Raw genomic sequence first — 22,657 nt, 5'->3', positions numbered from 1 at the left:
TTGTTTTTTACAAAGGCTTTTTTCATATACCTGTTGGTCATCTGTATTACTTTCATTAACTGACTTTTCATGATCTTTGCTTATTTTAACTATGCCGTTAGTACTTGAAGGAATTAGATGAATATAAATTTTGTTTTTTGCAAACATTTTACAGTTTGTTTATAGTTTTTTTTAAATATAAAGCAATGTTTTTTTAGCAATATTCATTTTTATGTAGTCAAGTTCATCTTTCGAGATTTCCATTATTTTTATGAATAAAGTCCTTTCTCAGGATTACCTGATATTCAATTTTCTAATTTTTAAAAATAATTTTTCACATCTTAATTTTTATCCATCTGGAATTTGATATACAGCATTCAGTATAAGGATCTAACTTAATTTTCTTAAAAGTCAAGCAATTGTCCAGCTACTGACTAAATAATTTTACTGATTTTGTTGTTACACCTTTAATTCACTAAACTCTTATATACACAAAAACATTAGTTCTGTCTTTCTTGTACTTCTACCACATGGTTTTTTTTAATCATAACTTAATAAATTTTTCTATCTGGTATGGCAAAATACTCATATTACTCTGATTCAAATCATTTTATTTTCTCCTTTTTTCTCTCCCCCCGCCTGAATTTCACAGATATTTGATCAAATTTCTTTTCTTCATATTCCTCTGACTCATCTCAAAAAAAATCCACTTGGGTTTAAACTGAAATTTGTATTAAGCCTAAAAATTAGTTTGAGGAATAAATGATTGGTTTACAATATGCAGTCTTCTCATTCAGTAATAGGGAATTTTATTTACTTTTTAAATGTTTATTTTTGAGTGAGTGAGCGAGCAGTGGAGGGGCAGAGAGAGAGAAGGAACAAGCAGGCTCTTTGCTGTCAGTGAGGACCCCAACACAGGGCTCTATTTTACAAACCATGAGATCACAATCTAAGCTGAAATCAAGAGTCTGATGCTTAACTGACTGAGCCACTCAGGTGGCCCTTATTATTATTTTTAAGATTTTACATAATTTCTACACCCAACATGGGGCTCAAACTCACAACCCCAAGATCAAGTGTCACATGCTCCAAATGAGCCAGTCAGGTGCCCCATGAATATGGAATGTAAAAACCCTCACACTCCCAGATGATGGTGGAGGAAGGGAGTGCTAACAGGTTAACAGGTTCTCAGAAATCAAGTACTTGTATTTTAACAGTAATGTGAAACACTTCACCAAACCCTTACTGCTAGAGGCTAATGGTTTTGACCACTTCCTTCCATTCTACCAGCTAGCAAGATCCTCTGTGTTGTTCCTTTGCTGGAAGTTCAGCAATGCCATTTGCATACATTTATCAGCATGTATGGATTCAACCCTGTTCTCTACCACAGACCAAAACCGAAGCTATAGGGCCTGCACTAAAGGACGCCTAGTGGAGAACACCCAATCAAGACGACCCTTTTGGCTCCGTGTTTGGGGGCCACAGCATGCCAACATTCTATGTTCAAGAGACAGGATGACCAGCCATCCCATTTTGCACAGGATAGTCTCTGTTTATGCCCTTCTCCCTGGCAAAATTAATAACTGCACTTTTTCACACTGAAAATTTCACATTTCCCAGTTTGGATGATATATGCTCACTCTACCAATACAATGAACTAGTTTTAACTGCTCTCAGAGCTACAGGAAATTAGCCCTTAGGTAAGATAGCCTTTAGAACGACAGGAAATATATAGATTTAAATGCATCTGACAGATTTAATATACACTCAAAAGTGTGTGTGATGTTGGCAGTTCATTTAAGGTGGGTTTTGTGGTGGGGGTTGTTTTTAAATGGCAGAGAAGAGCTTTCTAGTACTGAATTCTTTGTTTTTTAAGAATGGGTGTTTGGCGGCACCTTGGGTGGCTCAGTCGGTTAAGCATCAGACTTTGGCCTTGGCTCAGGTCATGGTCTCAAGGTTCCTGAAATCAAGCCCTGCACTGACTGGGCTCTGCACTAACAGTGCAGACCTGCCTGGGATTCTCTCTCTCCCTCTCTCTCTGCCTGCCTCTCCCCCACTTTCTCTTTCAAAATAAATAAATAAATAAACTTAAAAAAAAAAAAACAAAAATAATGGGTGTTTGCTTTTTATCAGCCAGCTTTCAGTATCCAGAATACTGACAAACTGATATTAGGAAATATATTAACAAAAATTTCCATAATAAATCATTCTTTTTTAAAAATTTTTTAATGTCTCAAAAATAATGAGACACAGAGAGACAGAGCATGAGCAGGGGAGGGGAGGGGCAGAGAGAGAGGGAGACACAGAATCTGAAGCAGACTCCATGCTGAGAGGTCAGCACAGAGCCCAACACAGGGTTCGAACTCACGGACTGTGAGATCAGGACCTGAGCCGAAGTCGAAGTCGGACGCTTAACCGACTGAGCCACTCAGGCGCCCCATTAAATCATTCATATAACTAATTTTTACTTAATATTTTTCTTCTTACTTTGACACATTTTTGGATTTGATTTGCTATAATTTCTCCTAAGATGGTTTTATCTAGTTTTAAGGGGTACCCAGTCTTGTGTTTTGGTGTAAGGGTTATGCTAGTTTGTCTGACACAATAAACTGGAAAACTTTGACCCTTTTTCTGTGTTTAGGAACAGATTTAATAGTGCTCAAATTTTCTGTTCCTTCAAATGAAGTATGAATTATTTGCCTAAAACATACATGGGTCTGTAAGTTTTTTTAAAGCTATTTTTTTGTTGAAGAAAATTATCAAGCTATGCAAGTTTTTACTTATTGAGACAGTTTTTGGAAAACTATTTAGAATGACCATAAGTTATACAGTATATATTTTAAGATTTTCAAAGTCTTTAAAAATTTTTTTAAATAAAACAAAATCTTTTATCTGTGAGTAATATAACCTTTACTATAGTATCTTCATTTTGTATATCTGCAATTTTTATCCTTTTCCTCTTAAGTTTACTAGAGATTTAGGGAGCAAAGTCTTAAATTATTGAATTTTAAAATTTTCTAATAGTTTTCTATTTTTGAAATTTTCTAAATGTTCATTCAAATATTCATTGAGCACCTACTGTTCTGAGTGCTAGTCAGGTGATATACAGAAGTCAACAAAACGGACAAAAATCTGTCTCCGTGGAGCTTATATTCTTGTGAAGCATACTATAAACACAAAAAGTAAAAAAACAAGCATGTTAGATAGGTACTAAGGAGAAAAAAAATAAAGCAGGAAAAGGGAAAGGGAGCATGGGCAAAAGCTTAGAGTGTCCAGGGAAGGTTTTACTGAGAAGTACTTAGTAAATACACCTCCCCTTGCCCCGTAGGAGGTGAACAATGGGCTTCTGCTGGGAAGACTGAGGGAGGGGGGAAGCTAGAAGGTGACAGCCCCCATGGGGGATGTGTGGGGGTGGGGGGGCAAGGAGGCCAGCGTGACTGAGGCAGAGGGAGGACTGGGCAGATTGCAGGAAGAGGTAGGCAGCATGGGTAATTGGTGATCATAGGCCCACAAGCCCTACCTAACAGGCTGATATAAACCCCTTGGGACAGTTTTCCAGATTTTAGAAAAGTAATATGCTGTGTATAAAATTCCACTGGGTCCTGAAGTAGTGCACTGTAATAAATAAACACAACGGTGTGTATTGAGTGAGCAACACGGTCAGACTAAGTGGGGTAAGTAGAGACTACATACAAATAGCTCTTTGTCCTTCCAGTGAGGTTCTGCCACAGAGTAAGTCTACACTAAACTGAAGGGAAAGAATGTCTTTCAGAACTTTGCAGATGTGACAGGTGCAGCTGCTCCAGGGCTGGATGGACTGCAGGTAAGGGGCAGAGGGTAGATCATGGAGAGCCTGTTGGTTCAGGTAAAGGCTCTCACTTCAATCTGTATTTCTGCTTTTCTCTTTACCAGCTCCTTCCTCTCACCCTCCTGGTGTGAACTGTTCTTTTTCCTTTTTCCGAAGTCCTGAGCTATTCAACCTCAGGTTTATTCTTTCTTTTGTGGCCTACTATGTGAATGGTTATCCGTATGGTGCAGAGTGAAGTAAGTGTATTCAGTCAACATTATTAGACTGTATTATTTAATCCTTAGGGTTTTTTTCTTGACTACCTAGGATATCAATACCTCAAAGTTGTATACAAAACTCTCTTACGCAATGGTGTTTTGGGTTCATTTCTCCCTTCATTTCTAATGGTTTTGGCTTTACGGGCATTTCAGTGTTATGGCTTCCCTACAGACCATCTCTTATTAACATAAAACTCCTTTAACTTTTGTTTCAATTTTATTTTGTTTAATAGAAATATAGTAATATTACTAACATTTCTTTTAGTTTAAGGTGTGCCCACTTTTTCATTTTTACTGTTAGCCATCCTGGGCCATTTTGTTTTAGATGTAGCTCTTGTAAACACAGAGTATGACTTACTCTGTATCTTTTAATAGTGGCAACCATACACATGTATTGCCCTGAGTTATTCATATTTGGTCTTAATCTCGTATCCTATGTCATATTTACTGGAATTTTTCTCCCTACATTAAATATGACCTCTGATACTTAAAATTCTTGGTTCACAATATTTCTCCCTCAACACTCAGTGGATATTGTTCAGAAGCCTTTAGGCACTGTCTATTAGGGAAAAGTGTGAGGCTAGCCTGATTTTTTTTTTTTTGGTATCTAGGTAATCTACTTTTTCATTTTGAATATTTCTAGGATTTTTTGGTCCTTATGGTTTGATATTTTAAATTCAAGAGGATGGTTCTATGTTGGTCTTTTAAAATTACTTTCAAGTACTTGGCAAGCCCCTCAAAATTGGTTTCTTTCTTCAGCTCACTTTATGCTTAAAAAATTATTTTTTGGCTATACTTCTGCTTTCAGCCAAAATGGAGTAATGCTGATCACATTTACCCCTATGCTGAAAAAAAGCAATTGAAATGGACAACATATATGAAACATGGTTCTAAAGACACTGGATATGAGTCAACAAAGAAGAGTGGTCCCTGAGAGACAAGACACAAATGAGGTAAACTCCATAACTGACCCCCCCTTCCTGCCTGGAGAGTTTACAGGTCATAGTGCCAGGAAGGGGAACCCAGATGAAGCCTGCTGATGTCCCAGAGTTGAGGAGACGGAGCTAGGCATCCAGGGAGTCCAAGGCAGCTAGAGTTCACAGGCCAGAGCACCAGAGAGGACAATGCTTGGTAGACAGAAAAGTCAGGAGATGATGAGGGGCCTCTCAGGTACTCAGCTGAAAACTGATCACAGGTGTGTGAGGAAACTATTCAAGCAGGGGAGACACCCATAAAGATAACAGGAAACTGATGCCCATGCAGGGCCAGGAATGATGCTTGTCCAACTGTAGCAAGAGGGAAAACCTCATAATTCACTGGGAAGAGGGAGGTTTTCCCTCACTGGTGGGGCAAACTTAAGCATACACAAAATGCTGCTCTGGTCCCACCTAACAAAACTGAAATGTAAGGCCTGAAAGGATCACACTATTTCCAAGTAACTATAGCCTAAAACAAAGCAATATTTATATAAATAAAAAAATATCCAGCACCCAATAAGGTAAAATTTACAATGTCTGGCTGGCATCTAATGAAAATCAGACATGCCCTCCCCTACTTATGCTCTGTCTCTCTCAAAAATAAACACTAAAAAGAAATTTTAAAAGGGGGGAGGGGCGCCTGGGTAACTCAGTCAGTTAAGTGTCCAACTTCAGATCAGTCATGGTCTCACATAAGTTCAAGCCCCACATTGGGCTCTGTGCCGACAGCTCAGAGCCTGGAGCTTGCTTCAGATTCTATGTCTCCTTCTCTCTCTCTGCCCCCCCCCCCTCACTTTCTGTCTCTCTCGCTCTCAAAAATAAGTAAACATTAAAAAAAAAAATTAAAAAAGAAAATCAGACATACAAAAAAGAAGCTATGACCCACAATTAGAAAAATCATTCAGCTGACACAAACCCAAAAATGTCATGGATTAACAGAGAAGGATGCAAGCAATGTCTGAGATTAAAACGTACACCATATGGGCTTAATGGCAGATTAGACACAGCAGAAGAGTAGCGACCTGGAAGACCTAGCAACAGAAACTATCCAGAGTGAAAAACAGCGAAAAAGAAGGCTGAAAAATAAAAGTAACACAGCAGAAGCGAACTGTAGGAACACTTCAACTGTCTTAATATATATGTATTTGGAGCCCCCAAGGGAGAGGAGACGAAAAATATATTTGAATGATAATGGCTGAAAATTTTCCGATTTTGACGAAAATTGTAACCCACAGATCCAGACACAAGAAATGTGAAGAACATTACACAAGATACATCATAATAAAGTTGCTTAACCAAAAGAGAAAATATTAAAAGCAGCCAGAGAAAAACAAAGGACACACTGTGTAGAGACCAAATATAAGCATGAAAGCACATTTCATATCAGTACCAACATGGAAAACAATGGAATAACATCTTTACGGTATCAAAAGAAAAAAAAAAGTGAAAATACCTTTAAAAAATAATGGCAAAATAAAAAAAAAAAAACTGTTTTAACGATTTTAAGTTAATCTGCACACCCAACACGGGACTCGAACTCACAACCCTGGGTTCACAGGTCACACGCTCTTCTGACTGAGCCAGCCAGGCACCCCAAAAATATTTTAGACATACAGAAGCCAAAGGACTTTAGCAGATTTACACTATAAGAAATGTTAAAGGAAGCCCTTCAAGAAGAAGGAAAATAGATGAAAATCTGAATCTATAAACAAGACTGAAAACAGAAAATGGTAGCTATGTAAGTAAACAAAGACTTTATTTTTAAATGTCCCTTAAAGAGTATCAGCTCCTCAAAGCAAAAGCAGTTATCAATGTACTGTGGAGTTTAAAATATATAAAAGTAAAATTACAACAACTGCACAAAGGCTGCGGGGGGAAATGGGAGTGTTGTTATTACTCAACCATCAAAAAGAATGAAATCTTGGGATGCCAGGGTAGCTGGGTCAGTTAAGTGTCCGACCCTCGATTTCTTTATTGCAGCTCAGGTCATGATCTCATGGTTCATGGAAATACAGCCCCAGTTTGTGCTCTTGCTCTTTCTCCTTCCCTCCCTCCCTCTTTCTCTCTGCCCCTTCCCCAGTTGTGCACATGTGCTCTAAATAAATATATAAACATTAAAAAATAAATAAATAATGAAATCTTACCATTTGCAATGACGTAGTGGAACTAGAGTGTATTATGCTAAGCAAAATAAGTCAGAGAAAGACAAATACCAGATGATTTCACTCATATGTCAAATTTAAGAAACAAAATAGATGGAGGCACCTGGGTGGCTCAGTCAGTTAAGCATCTGACTTCAGCTCAGGTCATGATCCTGTGGTTCACGAGTTCAAGCCCTGCATTGGGCTCTGTGCTGACAGCTCAGAGCCTGGAGCCTGCTTCAGATTGTGTCTCCCTTTCTTTCTGCCCTTCCCCTGCTCACACTCTGTCTCTCTCAAAAATAAATAAACATTTAAAAAACAGACAAAATAGATGAACAGAGGGGAAGAAAAGGAAAAATGAAATAAAAAAAAAAAAAAAACAGAGGGAAGCAAACCATAAGAGACTCTTAACTATAGAGAACAAACTGAGGTAGCTGGAAGGTAGGTGGGTTGGGGGATGAGCTAAATGGGTGATGGGAATTAAGGAGGGTGCTTGTTATGATGCACACTGGGTATTGTATGTAACTAATGAATCACTAAATTCTACTCCTGAGGGGCACCTGCTTGGCTCAGTCACTTAAACATCCAACTTCAGCTCAGGTCACGATCTCAACGGTTTGTGAGTTCCAGCCCCACGTCAGGTTTTGCGCTGTTAGTGCAGAACCTGCTTCAGATTCTGTTTCCCTCTCTGCCCCTCCCTGGCTTGCTCTCTCGCTCTTAAAAAAGAAAAAATTTTTAAAAATTGCAATCATAGTACTTTTGGAAATCCTAGTCACATCTATACAGTTTGGCATCTGACATACATAGAGTAATTGTAACTACATATGACTAGTTCATTCTCATAGGCACTGGGTACTTATTTGAGCTTAAACTACTTGTGGTTACCCATTTGGAGTTTTTGTTGTTAAAATCATGTTGTAGACTTCAACAGTTTAAATGCACAATAAATTTTCCTTAGAAATTCTATTTACTTACACTGACAGCATTAATATCTGACACATGTCCAGTGAAAGACTGTCTACACATTCCATCTCGAATATCCCATAATTTTGAAGAGGCATCACAAGCACCAGAAACAAAAGTCCTCATGTCAGGACTCAGAGAAAGACTCATCACATCTCCAGAATGCCCAGTGAATGTGGTGGTCTGCTGGGCAGTTTCAATATCCCACAAAGCACTATAATAAAAAATAAATTATAATAATGACAATTATATCTTGTTCTTATGTTAGTTCCTACTACCACCCTCAACCCCCAAATCAGTATTCTTGTGGGCCACACTTACCAAGTTGTATCTCCTGAACTTGTGACAATTTGGCTGTCATCTAAAAATCGACAGCAGGACAAGTAGCCTACAAGCATGAAAGCAACACGTTTTAGGTTGGCTGTGGTTCATGAACTCAATTACCATGTGAAATAGTAATACTATAGATTTTTTTAAATCAATACACGGGCAACAAGTGTTAGTATAATCTGTAGTTCTACTTTTAGTTACTTCAAGTTCTATACTGTCTGCAACTAAATTGTATCAAAAGCTCTGATATTTACTATGTCAATGGCATCTTATTGGATGCTCTGAGAATTATAATTAAGGCAAGAGTCCCTTCTGTCTACTAGAATTACCTGAGAGATTCCTTTACACAAATATCTATCATCTATGACAGACTGGGCTGAGTACATAGGGAAATCCTTCAACAATACTGTGAGAAATTAGACCCACCTCAGGGAAGGCTTCATGGGGGGGGGGGGGGGGGAAGAGTGGGTCATGTGAATGCTCAGAATTCACCAGTATTTCAAATATGGAAAAGGCAAAAAAATGACATTAGAGATTTTTGTAAAAAAACACGGTCAAGGATTCAGAGAGGCAGAAACCTGGTGCGTGGAAATAAATTCCTTATTAACACCACTAAGCAAATGCTATACACTACTGTATACACACTCGGGTGTACATATTGGCAAATAAAGCAATGCATTATCACATTTTTAAGTGTTTTACACTGTGTATCTAATACATACTTCCAGTTACATAACTAAGTACAGATGCCAAAATCCCATCATTGTTAGATGGTTGTAGAGAAAACAGAAAGTTATTTTGCTTTCTTTTTATGTTTTTATTAAAGTTATGGTCATCATTTGTATAAGTATAAAGTATGTGTGTTCCTGATTCATAGTAATTTCTACTCTCACTTGATTGACACTCAACCTTCAGCAGCCAGGCACAATCTGTCACTCATTCCCCTTGATCGGTTTGGTTCATTCTTTAGGAGTCCTCCTACTTGGAAGGAAAGGACACTACTTAGTGAAGCTCACCTGTATGACCTGGTAACTCTCGGCTCACTCTCACGTTTCCCTCTCTGGTTTTTAAGTTATATATAGAGCAGATGTTGTCCAGTCCTCCACATGCAACATAATTACCAGAGGGGGCATAGGCACAGGTCATCACCCAGGAGGACCTCAGAGGAATAGCATGCATCTGTACAACAAATATAACACACAAAAACTGTTACCAAGATTACAAAAACAGTCCACTTTTCAAACCTATTTACAATGAAGCAAATATTACTAAAAATTAAATGCATCTAAAAATAAGCTGAGGGGCACCTGGGTGGCTTAGCATGGTTAAGCATCTGGCTCTTGATTTCGGCTCAGGCCATGACCTCAACATCATGGAATCAAGCCCTCCATCTGGTTCCATGCTGAGCATGGAGCCTGAGATTCTCTCTCACTCTCCCTTTGTACCTCCCCCACTCAACGCCTGCTCTAAAATAAATAAATAAATAAAAATAAACTGAATTAAAAATGCAATGGTTTACGTGAACAATGAAAAATACTAATACATACTAAAATACCTATTTTTTTCCGTATTAACCTCAATTCATTCAGATTTAAGTGTTCTCATCAGAAATTCTCTTGGGGTACCTGGGTGGCTCAGTCAGTAAGGGTCCAACTCTTGATTTCGGCTCAGGTCATGATCTCACGGTTCAGGAGCTAGAGCCCTGTGGTGGGGTCTGCACTGACAGCACGGAGCCTGCTTGGGATTCTCTCTCTCTCTGACCCTCCCCTAATCGCATGCACACACACACACTCTCTCTCTCTCTCTCTGTCTCTGTCTCTCTCTCAATAAATTAATTAACAAATAAACATTAAAAAATATTATTTTAAAAGAAGCAAGGACACAGGATGTTTCAATATCAATCTACCCATTCAAAACTTTAAATGCAAAATGTTAAAGAATAAAATTCTTTGTTTTGGCAATAACACTCAAAAGAGGAATTTCCTCCACTATAGCACCGAACGACACAAGTCTCAGAAGCAATTAAAATGGCTCTTCCATGAAAAGATGGCAGTATGTCCTTCTAATAATAGGATATATACTCTGTGCTCAAATTCAAAAAATGGTAATAGTTTGCACTGATCTGCCTACACCATTCTGGTGCCTTGTTACCCAATACCAATTATTTCCAAGTAGGTGGCAAAATTTAGTGTATATGGGAATAGCAAGGCTAAATAGTCCAGAGAATCAACACATTGTATTATTACTATTATGTTCTTATTTAAATCTAAAATATCTTTAAAACTCTATTTTTGTTCTAGGAAAATATAGTTGAAAGACATGCTGGATGGGCTGATTAATATAGAAAAACTGTTAGAAATCTGTCTTGCTAGCTTTAAAATCTCAACCAGACTGAAGCTGTTTGCTTCACAAAACTGTACTTTTAAAACTTTAGTAAAAATAGTGATATAAGTATATATAGAATCTAACAGGTATTTGATGTAAATTTTCCTGAAGCTTTTCCCCTACCACTCCACACTTTTTCATCAAGGATTCCTTCCAATGGACAAAACAGCAAGACCCCCTGGGGTCTGCCAAAAGATGGGAAGAAGTTGTAATCTAGAAGATGTAATCCACCTCTAATCTACTGCATCTTCTGAGCACTCCAGAAACGAAAATCAATGCCTAGAGTACCAAAGAAAGGGTTCACAGTAGCATTCTGGCACACCCACAACTAGAAACAAAAATCTCAGGGTCATTGCCACATTAGGAAATGGGAATTAAAAAAAAAAAAAAAAAAAAATCATTTACAGGGGCACCTGTCTGGCTAAGTCAGAAGAGCATATAACTATTATTAACTTTTTTTTTTTAATTTTTTTTTTTAACATTTATTTATTTTTGAGACAGAGACACAGCATGAACGGGGGAGGGGCAGAGAGAGAGGGAGACACAGAATCGGAAGCAGGCTCCAGGCTCCGAGCCATCAGCCCAGAGCCCGACGCGGGGCTCGAACTCGTGGACCGCGAGATCGTGACCTGAGCAGAAGTAGGACGCCCAACTGACTGAGCCCTACTTATTTATTTTTTAAGAGCATCCAACTTTTGATCTCGAGGTCATGAATTCGAGCCCCACATTGGGTGTAGAAATTACTGAAATAAATAAAACTTAAATAAAATTTAAAAATCACATATTTAAAACTGATGCACATTCTTTTCTAATATTCAAATACAAAATATGAGACTCAAGTAAAACACACTGAACAATATTCCTGCGGTTGTCCTTGGGAAAGGGCTTAATATTAAAAACAAACACTAAGCCCAAAGAGAGGAACTAGATTAAAACAGAGAAAATAAATTTATCTTTGAAGGAAATTAAAGTCTGAAGTAACAAATAAAGGAAAAAACTGTTGGACACCAAGCCAAATAAAAGGTTATTTAATCACTCTCTTAAGAAATCCTACCTTATTTGTTGTATAGCTATCCCAAATAATTAATTTTCCATCTTGAGAAGCACTGACGAGTAACCTATAGGAACAAACACAAAAATAATTTGACACTTAGAAGAAAAAAATAGTTTAGTCATGCACTGCATTAATGTATAACACTTCAGAAAAGAAAAATACAATTTTTCTAGTTAAAAACTTGATACCAGAAAATATCATGTCAAATTTATTCTGCATGCCAAAGTTTTCAATAAATACAATTGAGTAAAATTTAAACATTTTAAAAATGTCTCTGGTTACGATTAAACTTTTTTTTTTTTAATGATTCAACTTTTTTATTGCAACATTCTAGTTCCTATTCAAGATTCTGAAGATATTAGCTTACTGATTATTTACAGACTTTAAAGACAACAGAGTAGATATAAGCCTAACAACCATATTTCACTTCATATAAAAATCTCAACTAAGAGCCTGTGAATGCAACGCAGAATTACAGGTGTGGTGCAGGATATGCCACCCGCCCTTGAGGTCTCTAGCATCTAGCAGAGAAGATACTTACACATGTTCACAATAAATTAAGTGCAAATTGTCAGAGGGGTGGTATATAATCAACGCCACAGAAAAACAGAAGAGGGCCAAATAAGTGCTGGTTGAGTTAATCAAGTAGTCTTGCTAAAAATGCACGATGAAAAATGGAATTCTGAGAGCTAAAGGCAGAGAAAAGTCTATATTCTGTGAGGAGGCTATGTTCAATGACAAAAGGTAGAAAAATACAGTGTTTCAAGAACTGTGAATTTTCCAGTTGCAGAGAGTGTGTGAGAAATGGGTATAACAGGTGAGAAAAGCAGACTGGGCTTCAACTGCAGAAGGCTTTGTTTGCTGGCTAAATAAGAACTCTAAGTAACTATTAGTTATTGAACTTCTTGTTTTCCTTTGGAAATTTTTCACTATGGTATAAAATTTAAAAGATACAAAAAAAAAAAAAATCCAGTGACAAAAAGTCACCTTCCTATCCCTGTCACCAACCCACCCAGATCCCTCCTTCCCCACAGGTATATAACATTAGCAGGATTTTATGTAGCAACTGCAGCAAATCCTTTATGAAAGGGAAGATCTAACTTTAGGACGCAAGACAGAACCAGAAATAGATTCTGTAAAAATCAATTGTCATCTGGAGCACCTGGGTGGCTCAGAAGGTTAAGCGTCCAACTCTTGATTTCAGCTCTGGTCATGATCTCATGGTTTGTGACATTGAGCCCTGCATCAGGCTCTGCACTGACAGCAGGGAACCTGCTTGGGATTCATTCTCATTTTTCTCTCTAAATAAACTTAAAAAAAAAAAATCAATTGGCATCATCAGCATCGTGGTGAGAAGAACTATTAAGTGATGAACTGATAAAGACAGGTTCCTTGATGTTTTTCTATGAAGAGTAATAGTCTTGAGAAATTCTGAGGAAAGTAATTTATTCAAGTAATTATTTCAAGTGATTATATTTTGAGTGAAAAGTTCGCTGCAGCAATGGGCAGACTTTTTTTTTTATCTTAAACTTCTTTAAGAAAAACAGTAAAACATTCGGCCTAACTTTATGCCACCTGTCCATTATTTATTTTTCCCCCTCCTAGGAGGCATTTTTTTTTTTTTTTTTTTTTTTTTTTTGTAGAGAGAGTGACAGAGTGACAGAGACACAACACAGAGAATCTTAAGCAGGCTCCACACTCAGCACAGAGCCCAGAGCCTGATGTGCGGCTTGATCTCACGACTCTGAGATCACGACCTGGGCTGGAATTGAGAGGCGATTGTTTAACCAACTGAGTCATCCAGTCACCCCATAGGAGGCACATTTCTATAATACTGTACCCAGGGGCACCTGGGTGGCTCAGTCAGTTGGGTGTCTGACTTCAGCTTGGGTCATGATCTCACAGTCCGTGGGTTCGAGCCCCACATCGGGCTCTGTGCTGGCAGCTCAGATCCTGGAGCCTGCTTCGGATTCTGTGTCTCCCTCTCTCTCTGCCCCTCCCCTGCTCATGTTCTGTCTCTGTCTCAAAAATAAAAACATTAAAAAAATAATAATAAATATAATACTGTACCCAAGTATCCCATTTACACTGAGATATGCCAAGAAACAGGAAGACACCTGAAGTAGGCACAACCTTTTTAGTTTCTCCTGGGAAAGCATAAATGTGCAGCTTCTATTAAAAAATAATTTCTTGGGGCACCTGGGTGGCTCAGTTAGCTAAGCGCCTAACTCTTGATTTCAGCTCAGGTCATGATCCCATGGTTTGTGAGATCCAGCCCTGCATCAGGCTCACACTAACAGCATGGAGCCTGCTTGGGATTCACTCTCTCCCTCTCCCTCTGCCCCTCCTCTGCTCACGCACGCGCTCTCAAAATAAGTAAACTTAAGGAAATAATTTTTTAGTTGGGATTTTCCCAATGAGATTAATCAAAGAAACAAGTCAACCACTATGGCAGCAGGCCGATCTGCAATTGTAGTTACTCTGTAAGCCTATGACCAACCATCCAATGCAAACCAGACAGCAGCCATGTATGTGTGCACACATACACATGCACTTGCATACTGGGGTAGGGAAACAGAAGATGTATGAGTGTACTTATATTATGTAATTCCATCTTTTGTGATTTTTAGGTAGTAATTATAGCAATATACAGTAACTTGTACATAGCAATAATATTCAAATATTGCCTATTAACTGAAATTAAGATCAATATACAATGAAGCTGCCTTTAGCACATTAAGAAAAACAGTAATAATAATACACTGCAAAGAAAAGAAATCCTAACCATTTTACATGGATCATCTGATAAAGGAGATTTTTCAGAGGGAAACTTATTTTCCCTATTAAAGGCTTCAAAACATTTAAAGTGGCAATGAATGATTTTTAGTAAAAGCCAAATGTTCATATTTGAAGCATTTTCTATAAACACCTCATAACATTACTTGTTTTAAAACAAAGAAAATGCAAATGAGGAATCTTAATGAAAATAATTCCAATAGTTGGATGATGCCAGGTACAAACCTTGAATCGTATCCCCAATGCATCGCATAGATTTTAGCTAGGTGACCCCTCAGCGTACGTCTCGTTCGCATCTGTATTCGACCCACGGAATCCATATTTGATGTGATCTTTAGAAAGCACCAAGAATGTTATTCTCTACCTTAGATGTAGCTCAGAAAATAAGGTAGAAACAATAGGCATAAGACATAAAACAAACTGATAGCAACTGAAGGTAGTTTAAATAATTCCAGAGTCATTATAGATATAGGATCAGTAAATTGAAGAAAAAGTATGATTTGAAGTTATCCTATTGGCACACCTTCCAGTGAGAATATCTACTACAGACTATCAACTTTTAAAAAGAATAGACATACCTCCCAACTTTAGTAAAAAAAAAAAGCAACAAGTAAAAATCAAATGATCAAATGAAACATGTATAATTTTAACGGTCTATAGGAAAGCAAGCTTTAGCATACATTTCCTTAATAAAAATTATCAGTATTAGTTAAGCTAATGAAACCTTCCTAAGAGTTTATGTAAAAAAAAAAAAAAAGTTAATCAGGGCATATCAAAACGAGTCAGAAGCTAACCTAAAAAATACATATGAATCTACATGTTTTTATACTATTTATTTTTCCAGTCTTCTATTTTAACAAGTAAGCTTTAAATAGCATATATACAGCATCTGACAAATTACAAAGTGTTTTTAAATAGAGATCTCATTTTTTTCAATTAAATACTCATAAATACCATCTACATGTCATTTGTATCAGTGTTAAGCTATTTCATGTGAATTACTAAAACGAAGAAAAAAAATAACTTTACCTGAATAAGTGTTGCATCATTACATGCTTTCCTGGCATCCTGAAAGATGATTATAATACATTTAAACATAGAAATCTCTGAATAGGATTTAAAATGCTATTTTTCATTGAAAATGTAGACTTACAAATATACCTTTTACTGTACCACATAATCTTCACTTAAAATTCAGTGGTCAGTACATTCACAATGTTGTGCAACTGCCACCATCAATTCCAGAACATTTATCATTAAAACAAACAAAAAAACCCTGTGCTTCCCAATTCCCTCATCCCTTGATAATCACTAGTTTACTTTCTATCTCTATGGACTGCCTATTCTGGACATTTCATATAAATGGAATCCTAGAATATGACCTTTTGTCTGGCTTCTTTCACTTAATGTAGGTTTTCAGAGTACCTCCATATTGTGGTGCATCAGTACTTCATTTCTTTTTATGGCTGAGTAATATTCCACTGTATGGATTTATCCCACTGTTTATCCATTAACTGATGGACATTTACGTTTCCATTTTTTGGTTTTTAATGAATAACGATACTGTGGACATTCACATACAAGTTGTGTGTACACGTTTTCAATTCTTCTGGGTATATACCTAGGAATGGCAGGTGATATGCTAACTCTAATTTTTTAATCAAATGTCAAATTGTTTTTATCACAGCAGCTGTACCATTTTACATTCCAACCAGGAATGTATTAGGAGCTTTCCAATTTCTTCACATCCTCACCAATACTGTTCTCTTTATTATTATAGACATTTTCATGGTTGTGAAGTAGTAGTATCTTACTATAGTTTTTATTTGCATTTCCCTAATGATTAGTAATGGTGAGCATCTGCACATATGCTCATTGGCCATTTGTAGATCTTTGGAGAAATGTCTATTCAAATCCTTTGCCCATTTTTTTTTAATTTTTTTAATGTTTATTTATTATTGAAAGACAGAGTCAGAGCGTGAGCAGGGGAGGGGCAGAGAGAGAGGGAGACACAGAATATGAAGCAGGCTCTAGGCTCCGAGCTGTCAGCACAGAGCCCAACACGGGGCTCAAACCGCGAGATCTCACAAACCGCGAGATCATGACCTGAGCTGAAGTCAGACATTTAACTGACTGAGCCACCCAGGCGTCCCCCCTTTGCCCATTTTTCAATTATGTTATTGTTGAGTTGTAGGAGTTCTTTATATACATTCTGGGTACTAGACCTTTATCAGATATAGGATTTGCAACTATTCTACAGAATATAGTATTCTATACTATAAATTATTCTCACATTCTGTAGACTGTCTTTTCATTTTCTTCATTACTGTCCTTACATACAAGTTTTTCATTTTGATCAAGTCTGATTTATCGACTTCTTCCGTTGCTTAGGCTTTCAGTGTCATATTCAACTGCTGCCAGGGGCACCTGGGTGGCTCAGTTGGTTAAACGTCTGACTTTGGCTCAGGTCATGACCTCACGGTTTGTGAGTTCAAGCCCTGCATCAGGCTCTGTGCTGACAGCTCAAAGCCTGGAGCCTGCTTCAGATTCTGTGTCTCCCTCTCTGCCCCTCCTCCACTCATGCACGCTCGCTGTCTCAAAATAAATAACAAAAACATTAAAATTTAAACTATTGCCTAATCCAAGGTCACAAAGATTAACAGCTATACTTAGTTCTAAGAATTTTATACTTTTAGCGTTTATATTTAGGTACCATTTTCAGTTAATTTTTGTAAATGGTTTGAGGTAGGAGTCCAAATTCATTCTACTGCATGTGGATACCCAGTTGTTCCAGCACCATCTGTTGGAAAGACTATTCTTTCTCTCAAATGGCCTTGTTATCCTCGTTGAAAATCAATCGGCCCTAGATAAATGGGTTCATTTAAGGACTCTCAATTCTATTCCATTGCGCAAATATACTTTTGGTTTATGATTAAAAGATTTTAAATTGTATCCCCATGAGTAAAAATGAACTAGGTTGGTTTAATAAGCCCATAGTATCCTGAGTTATATTTATTACTAAGCTTCAGCAAAAAGGTTCAGGGTTCCCTTTTGGTTTGTTCTGGCATTTAGAAGTTGAGGTGATGGGAAGGATATTTATAGCATAACCCAGGTCATTTCAGAAGTATTTTTTAATGTCTACAACACATCTTTAAAATGCTTAGTATCTATATACAGCATACTTGTAATTAGGAATAAAATATTTTAGCTCCAATATGAAGATAGGATACATCAAGAAAATAATTTATGTTAATAAGGAACAGCTGATACTGAGTCACATCTATATTTTTATATTAATAGCAAGGCCCTTCTATGTAAGCAGATGTTTATGCTTAAGCATTATATGATAGCATTTCAAAATGACCTTAAATCTGAAGGAAATTATCAAAAAGAAGATGGTGAAACAGGAATCAATATGACAAAATAACATTTACTAAGCAACAAAATGTTTTCAAAGGAGTTTCCCAACAAATTTAGAGGATTCATATACATGGGAAAATAAGAAGCACAATTCTTCCTACTAGACTTGAAACTGCTTTTTCCTCTCAAAAATTAGGGTAGTATCCTCTTTCAACTGCTTTTCCCTACTGAGCTTAGTCGACTCCTGTGCAAAGAGGCAGCACATGGTACTTGCTGAATAAATGCCCCAAATGGACAACTTGTTCTAGTCAGCCAAGGGGAAAATGCCTGCCTCTGCTTGCAGCAAAGACCAGATGGAACACAGGATCCTTTTAGTTGCCCTTTCAACTTATTTATAATACTTAGAATATCTCTATGTAAGGATGTTCTTAAGCAGTTACACAAACACGATTTGATTCTCTCATTCGTAGTCAAATTGTGGGCTGAGAAACTTCATTTGGCAAGGAATAATTTAGTCCATTTTCCGACAATGAAAAGAATTTCCAGAAAGGATAGTGATGGCCTGAGCCATGTTCCAAAAATGGTAGAGTCCAAGACTATATTCTAAAAACAGGGTTCTCTGATTTTAAGCTTTATGAAAATCCTTGCTTAGGTTGTCTTTCTTAATTCAGTCATTCAGTAAAAAAAAAAAAATCCATTGAACATTGTGTCAGGTACTATTCTGGGCACCACAGTTACAGCAGCAGACAATACAAAAATCCTGGCCCTCCTACAGGGCTTGTAATATTAACAGCACAATTAAACTGCACATTAAAATTACTAAATAGTGCAAATCAGTAGAAATCAAAATGTTGGAATATAAGCATACTACAAATAACAGTTACTTGCCAATCACGCAAAGACTCTATTCACATTCAGAGAACTTACTCTTATGAACACTTATCCATTATAAAACTGAATATAAAATTATTCCAAATAAAGGCTGAAATTCATATTGTCTACCATAATACAAGACATCTTTGTACAAGAGAAAAGCGATATATTTCCCACTCCAAGTAACAAAGGAAAAATCTGTTTTTCTGTTTTTTAATTGTTTTTTAATTTAAAATAAATCATATTGCATAAAATTGCATACATTTCTATTGTGTCATGTGTTTATACCATACTTAAATATACTGTTAGCTAATATTTCTAGAAGTGAGGGGGAAAGCAAGAGGGAAGGTCTTTAAATATAACATGTCATGATTTTGTCACTTTACATACATGTGGTTACTTGAAATCACAGGAGATGATTCAGTGTGCACCTGCACCCATGCAATTGTGTTTGGGAGGCTGGTGAGATATAAAGGGGATTAAGGCACAGAATTCTCCAACCAAGTACAAGTAGCAGAGGCAAATGTGCACAAGGAGCTATATAAAACAAGGCCAGCTGTGATCAGCCCTATAACACAAGTCCAAAGTGCTACAGGAGTAAGGCCTTCCCATTTATTAGTAAGTTCTTTCCAGGTCATTCCATTTAATCGTCTCCACCAACCTTTGCTTTACAGCAAAGCTACCAAGCATCAAAGAAGTTAAACTTGCTCAAGGCCACAGAATAATTAAAATGTGAACCCACGCACTTTCTACCACACCATGAGGCCTTCCAATAAATGGGAGAATAAATCCAACTGGAGGACTCTGGTGAGTCTTTTCAGATGATGGGGACTCAATGAACTGGAGCCATAGGAGCAAAACTGGAGCAAAGATAGCATAATTCTAGGCAAAGGAAACAACTTGTAAAAGAGCGATAAACTGGGAAAGAGCAATGCACGTTCAGAAACTGGCCACCAGAAATATATGGCTACGACACAGGATGTAGAGCAGGATGTTGGTACAGACTGCAGAGCTGGGAGGCAGTGCAGCAGTGGTGTTGGGGCACAGGCTCTGGCACCAAAATATACCTGAACTGAATCCTGAATCTGGACTTCAAAAAATCTGGACGAGCAGTTATGTTACCTTGGCAAATTTCCAGAAAGGATCAGTTTCCTCAGCTGTAAAACAAAGCAACACCATCTACCTCACAGGGTTGCTATGAGGATTAAGTGAGATCAACATGTGACCGTGTGCCTGGCCAATCATTCCAGACGAGGACACCACAAGAAAATTACAGGTCACTACCTCTGATGAACACAGATGTAAAACCTCAATAAAATATTAGCAAACCAAATTCAACAATACATTAAAGCAATCACACACCATAATCAAGTCGGACTTATATCAGGGATGCAAGGATGGCTCAACATCCACAAATCAATGTGACATAGTACATTAACAAAATGAAAGATAAAAACTGTATGATCATCTCAGTAGATGAAGAAAAGGCATTTGACAAAATGCAGCATCCATTTATGATAAAAACCCTCAACAAAGGTGGGTATAAAGGAAATGTACCTCAACATAATAAAGGTCATAAAGGACAAGCTGATAACATCATACTCAACAATGAAAAGCTGAAAGCTTTTCCTCTAACATCAGGAACAAGACAAGGATGCCCACACTTCCCACTTTAATGTTACTGGAAGTCCTTGCCGGAGCAATTAGGCAAGAAAAAGGAAATAAAAGCATCCAAATTGGAAAGGAAGAAATAAAGCTGTCACTATCTGCAGATGATATGATATTATATATAGGAAACCCTAAAGACTTTACTAATAAACCATTAGAAATAAATTCAGTAAAGCTGCAAGACATACAAAACATACAAGAATCTATTGTGTTCCTATACACATATAATTAACTGTCAGAAAGATATCAAGGGAACAATCCCACTTACAACTGCATCAAAAGGAATAAAATACCTAGGGATAAATTTAACCAAGGAGGTGAAAGACCTGTGTATTGAAAATAGAAAAAATGAAATAAACTAAAGACACAAATCAATGGAAAGCCATTCTATTCTAGTGGATTGAAGGAATATTGTTAAAATGTCCATACTACTCAAAACAAGCTATAGATGCAATGTAATCCCTATCAAAATTCCACAAAATACATTTTCCACAAAAATACAAATAATCCTAAAATCTGTATGGCTATTTAGGGTCTTTTGTGGTTTCAAAGAAAATTTGAGACAAAAGAACAAAACTGGAGGCATCATGCTCTCTGATTTCAAATTACGTTACAAAGCCACAGTAACCAAACAGTATGGTATTGGCATAAAAATGAACATATGAATCAAAAGAACAGAGAAACCAGGAATATACCCATGCATATGTGGTCAATTTATGACAACAGGGGAAAGATGGTCTCTTCAATAGTGTTGGAAAAACTGGAGAGCCACAAGCAGAAGAATGAAACTGTACCACTTACACCATACACAAAAATAAATCCAAGACGGGTTAAACACTTGAATACCTGAAACCATAAAATCCCTAGAAGAAAACATAGGTGGTAAGCTCCTTGACATCTGTCTTGGTGATGATTTTTTGGATTGGACACCCAAAGCAATGACAACAAAAGCAAAAATAAACAAGTGGGTCTATATCAAACCAAAAAGCTTCTGCACAGCAAAGGAAACCATCAATAAAATGAAAAAGCAACCTACTGGAAGGGAGAGAATATTTGTAAATCCTGTATCTGATAGGGGGTTAAGATCCAAAACAAAGAACTTGGACAACTCAAAAGCAAAACAATCCAATTTAAAAAAATGGAAAAATATACCATGCCCATGGATTGAAAGAATACTGTTAAAATGCCCATACTACCCAAAGCGATCTACAGATTCAATGCAATCCCCAGGCAAACACTAATAGCATTTTTCACAGAACCAGAACAAATTATCCTAAAATCCGTATGGAACCACAAAAGACCCTGAATAGCCAAAGCTGAATAGCCAATCTGAGAAAGAACAAAGCTGGAGGTATCACAATTCCAGATTTCAAACCATACTACTAAGTCACAGTAATCAAAACAGTATGGTACTGACACAACAATAGACACACAGATCAACAGAACAGGACAGAGCCCTGAAATATATGTATGTTTATATGGCCAATTAGTCTATGACAAAGGATGCAATGGGGGGGGGGGGGGGTGGTGACAGTCCTTAAATAAATGGAGTTAGGAAAACTGGACATTTACATGCAAAAGAATGAAACTGGACCACTTTACACCACAAACAAAAATAAACTCAAAATGGAGTAAAGACCTAAACATGAGACCTGAAACCATAAAACATAAAACACCTTAAAAAAAAAAAAAAAAAGAATAACCAGGGGTGCCTGGGTGGTTCAGTTGGTTAAGCACTCAACTTTGGCTCAGGTCATGGTCTTGTGGTGAGTCTGAGCCCCATGTTTGGCTGTGTGCTGAAAGCTCAGAGCCTAGGGCCTGCTTCAGATTCTGTGTCTCCCTGTCTCTTCCCCTCCCCGCCTCATGCTCTGTGTCTGTCTGTCTGTCTGTCTGTCTCTCTCTCTCTCAAACAACAAAAAACCTTAGCAACGTATTTTTGAATAGGTCTCCTCAGGCAAGGGAAACAAAAGCAAAATAAACTATTGTAACTACACTAAAATAAAAAGCTTTTGCACAGTAAAAGAAACCATCAACAAAACAGTAAGGCAACCTACTAAATAAGAGAA

At 37.3% G+C, this 22,657-nt stretch overlaps 1 protein-coding gene across 2 annotated transcripts in view; it reads right to left on the bottom strand.

The window, feature by feature from the left end:
- The window catches only part of GNB4 (G protein subunit beta 4), a 58,183-nt gene that overhangs the window by 4,738 nt on the left and 30,788 nt on the right, over nt 1–22,657 (bottom strand). For both annotated transcript variants that reach the window (XM_043594862.1, XM_043594860.1), the window contains 6 exons: nt 15,720–15,758; nt 14,916–15,022; nt 11,895–11,958; nt 9,472–9,634; nt 8,447–8,513; nt 8,138–8,339 (listed from right to left, as the gene is read on the bottom strand). In XM_043594862.1, the coding sequence (XP_043450797.1) occupies nt 8,138–8,339; nt 8,447–8,513; nt 9,472–9,634; nt 11,895–11,958; nt 14,916–15,022; nt 15,720–15,758 (642 nt within the window). The remainder of the gene's footprint in view (nt 1–8,137; nt 8,340–8,446; nt 8,514–9,471; nt 9,635–11,894; nt 11,959–14,915; nt 15,023–15,719; nt 15,759–22,657) is intronic.

This window comes from Prionailurus bengalensis, chromosome C2 (assembly GCF_016509475.1).
Source record: "Prionailurus bengalensis isolate Pbe53 chromosome C2, Fcat_Pben_1.1_paternal_pri, whole genome shotgun sequence".
Classification (NCBI taxonomy): domain Eukaryota; kingdom Metazoa; phylum Chordata; class Mammalia; order Carnivora; family Felidae; genus Prionailurus; species Prionailurus bengalensis.
This window is presented reverse-complemented; position numbering and strand designations above follow the sequence as displayed.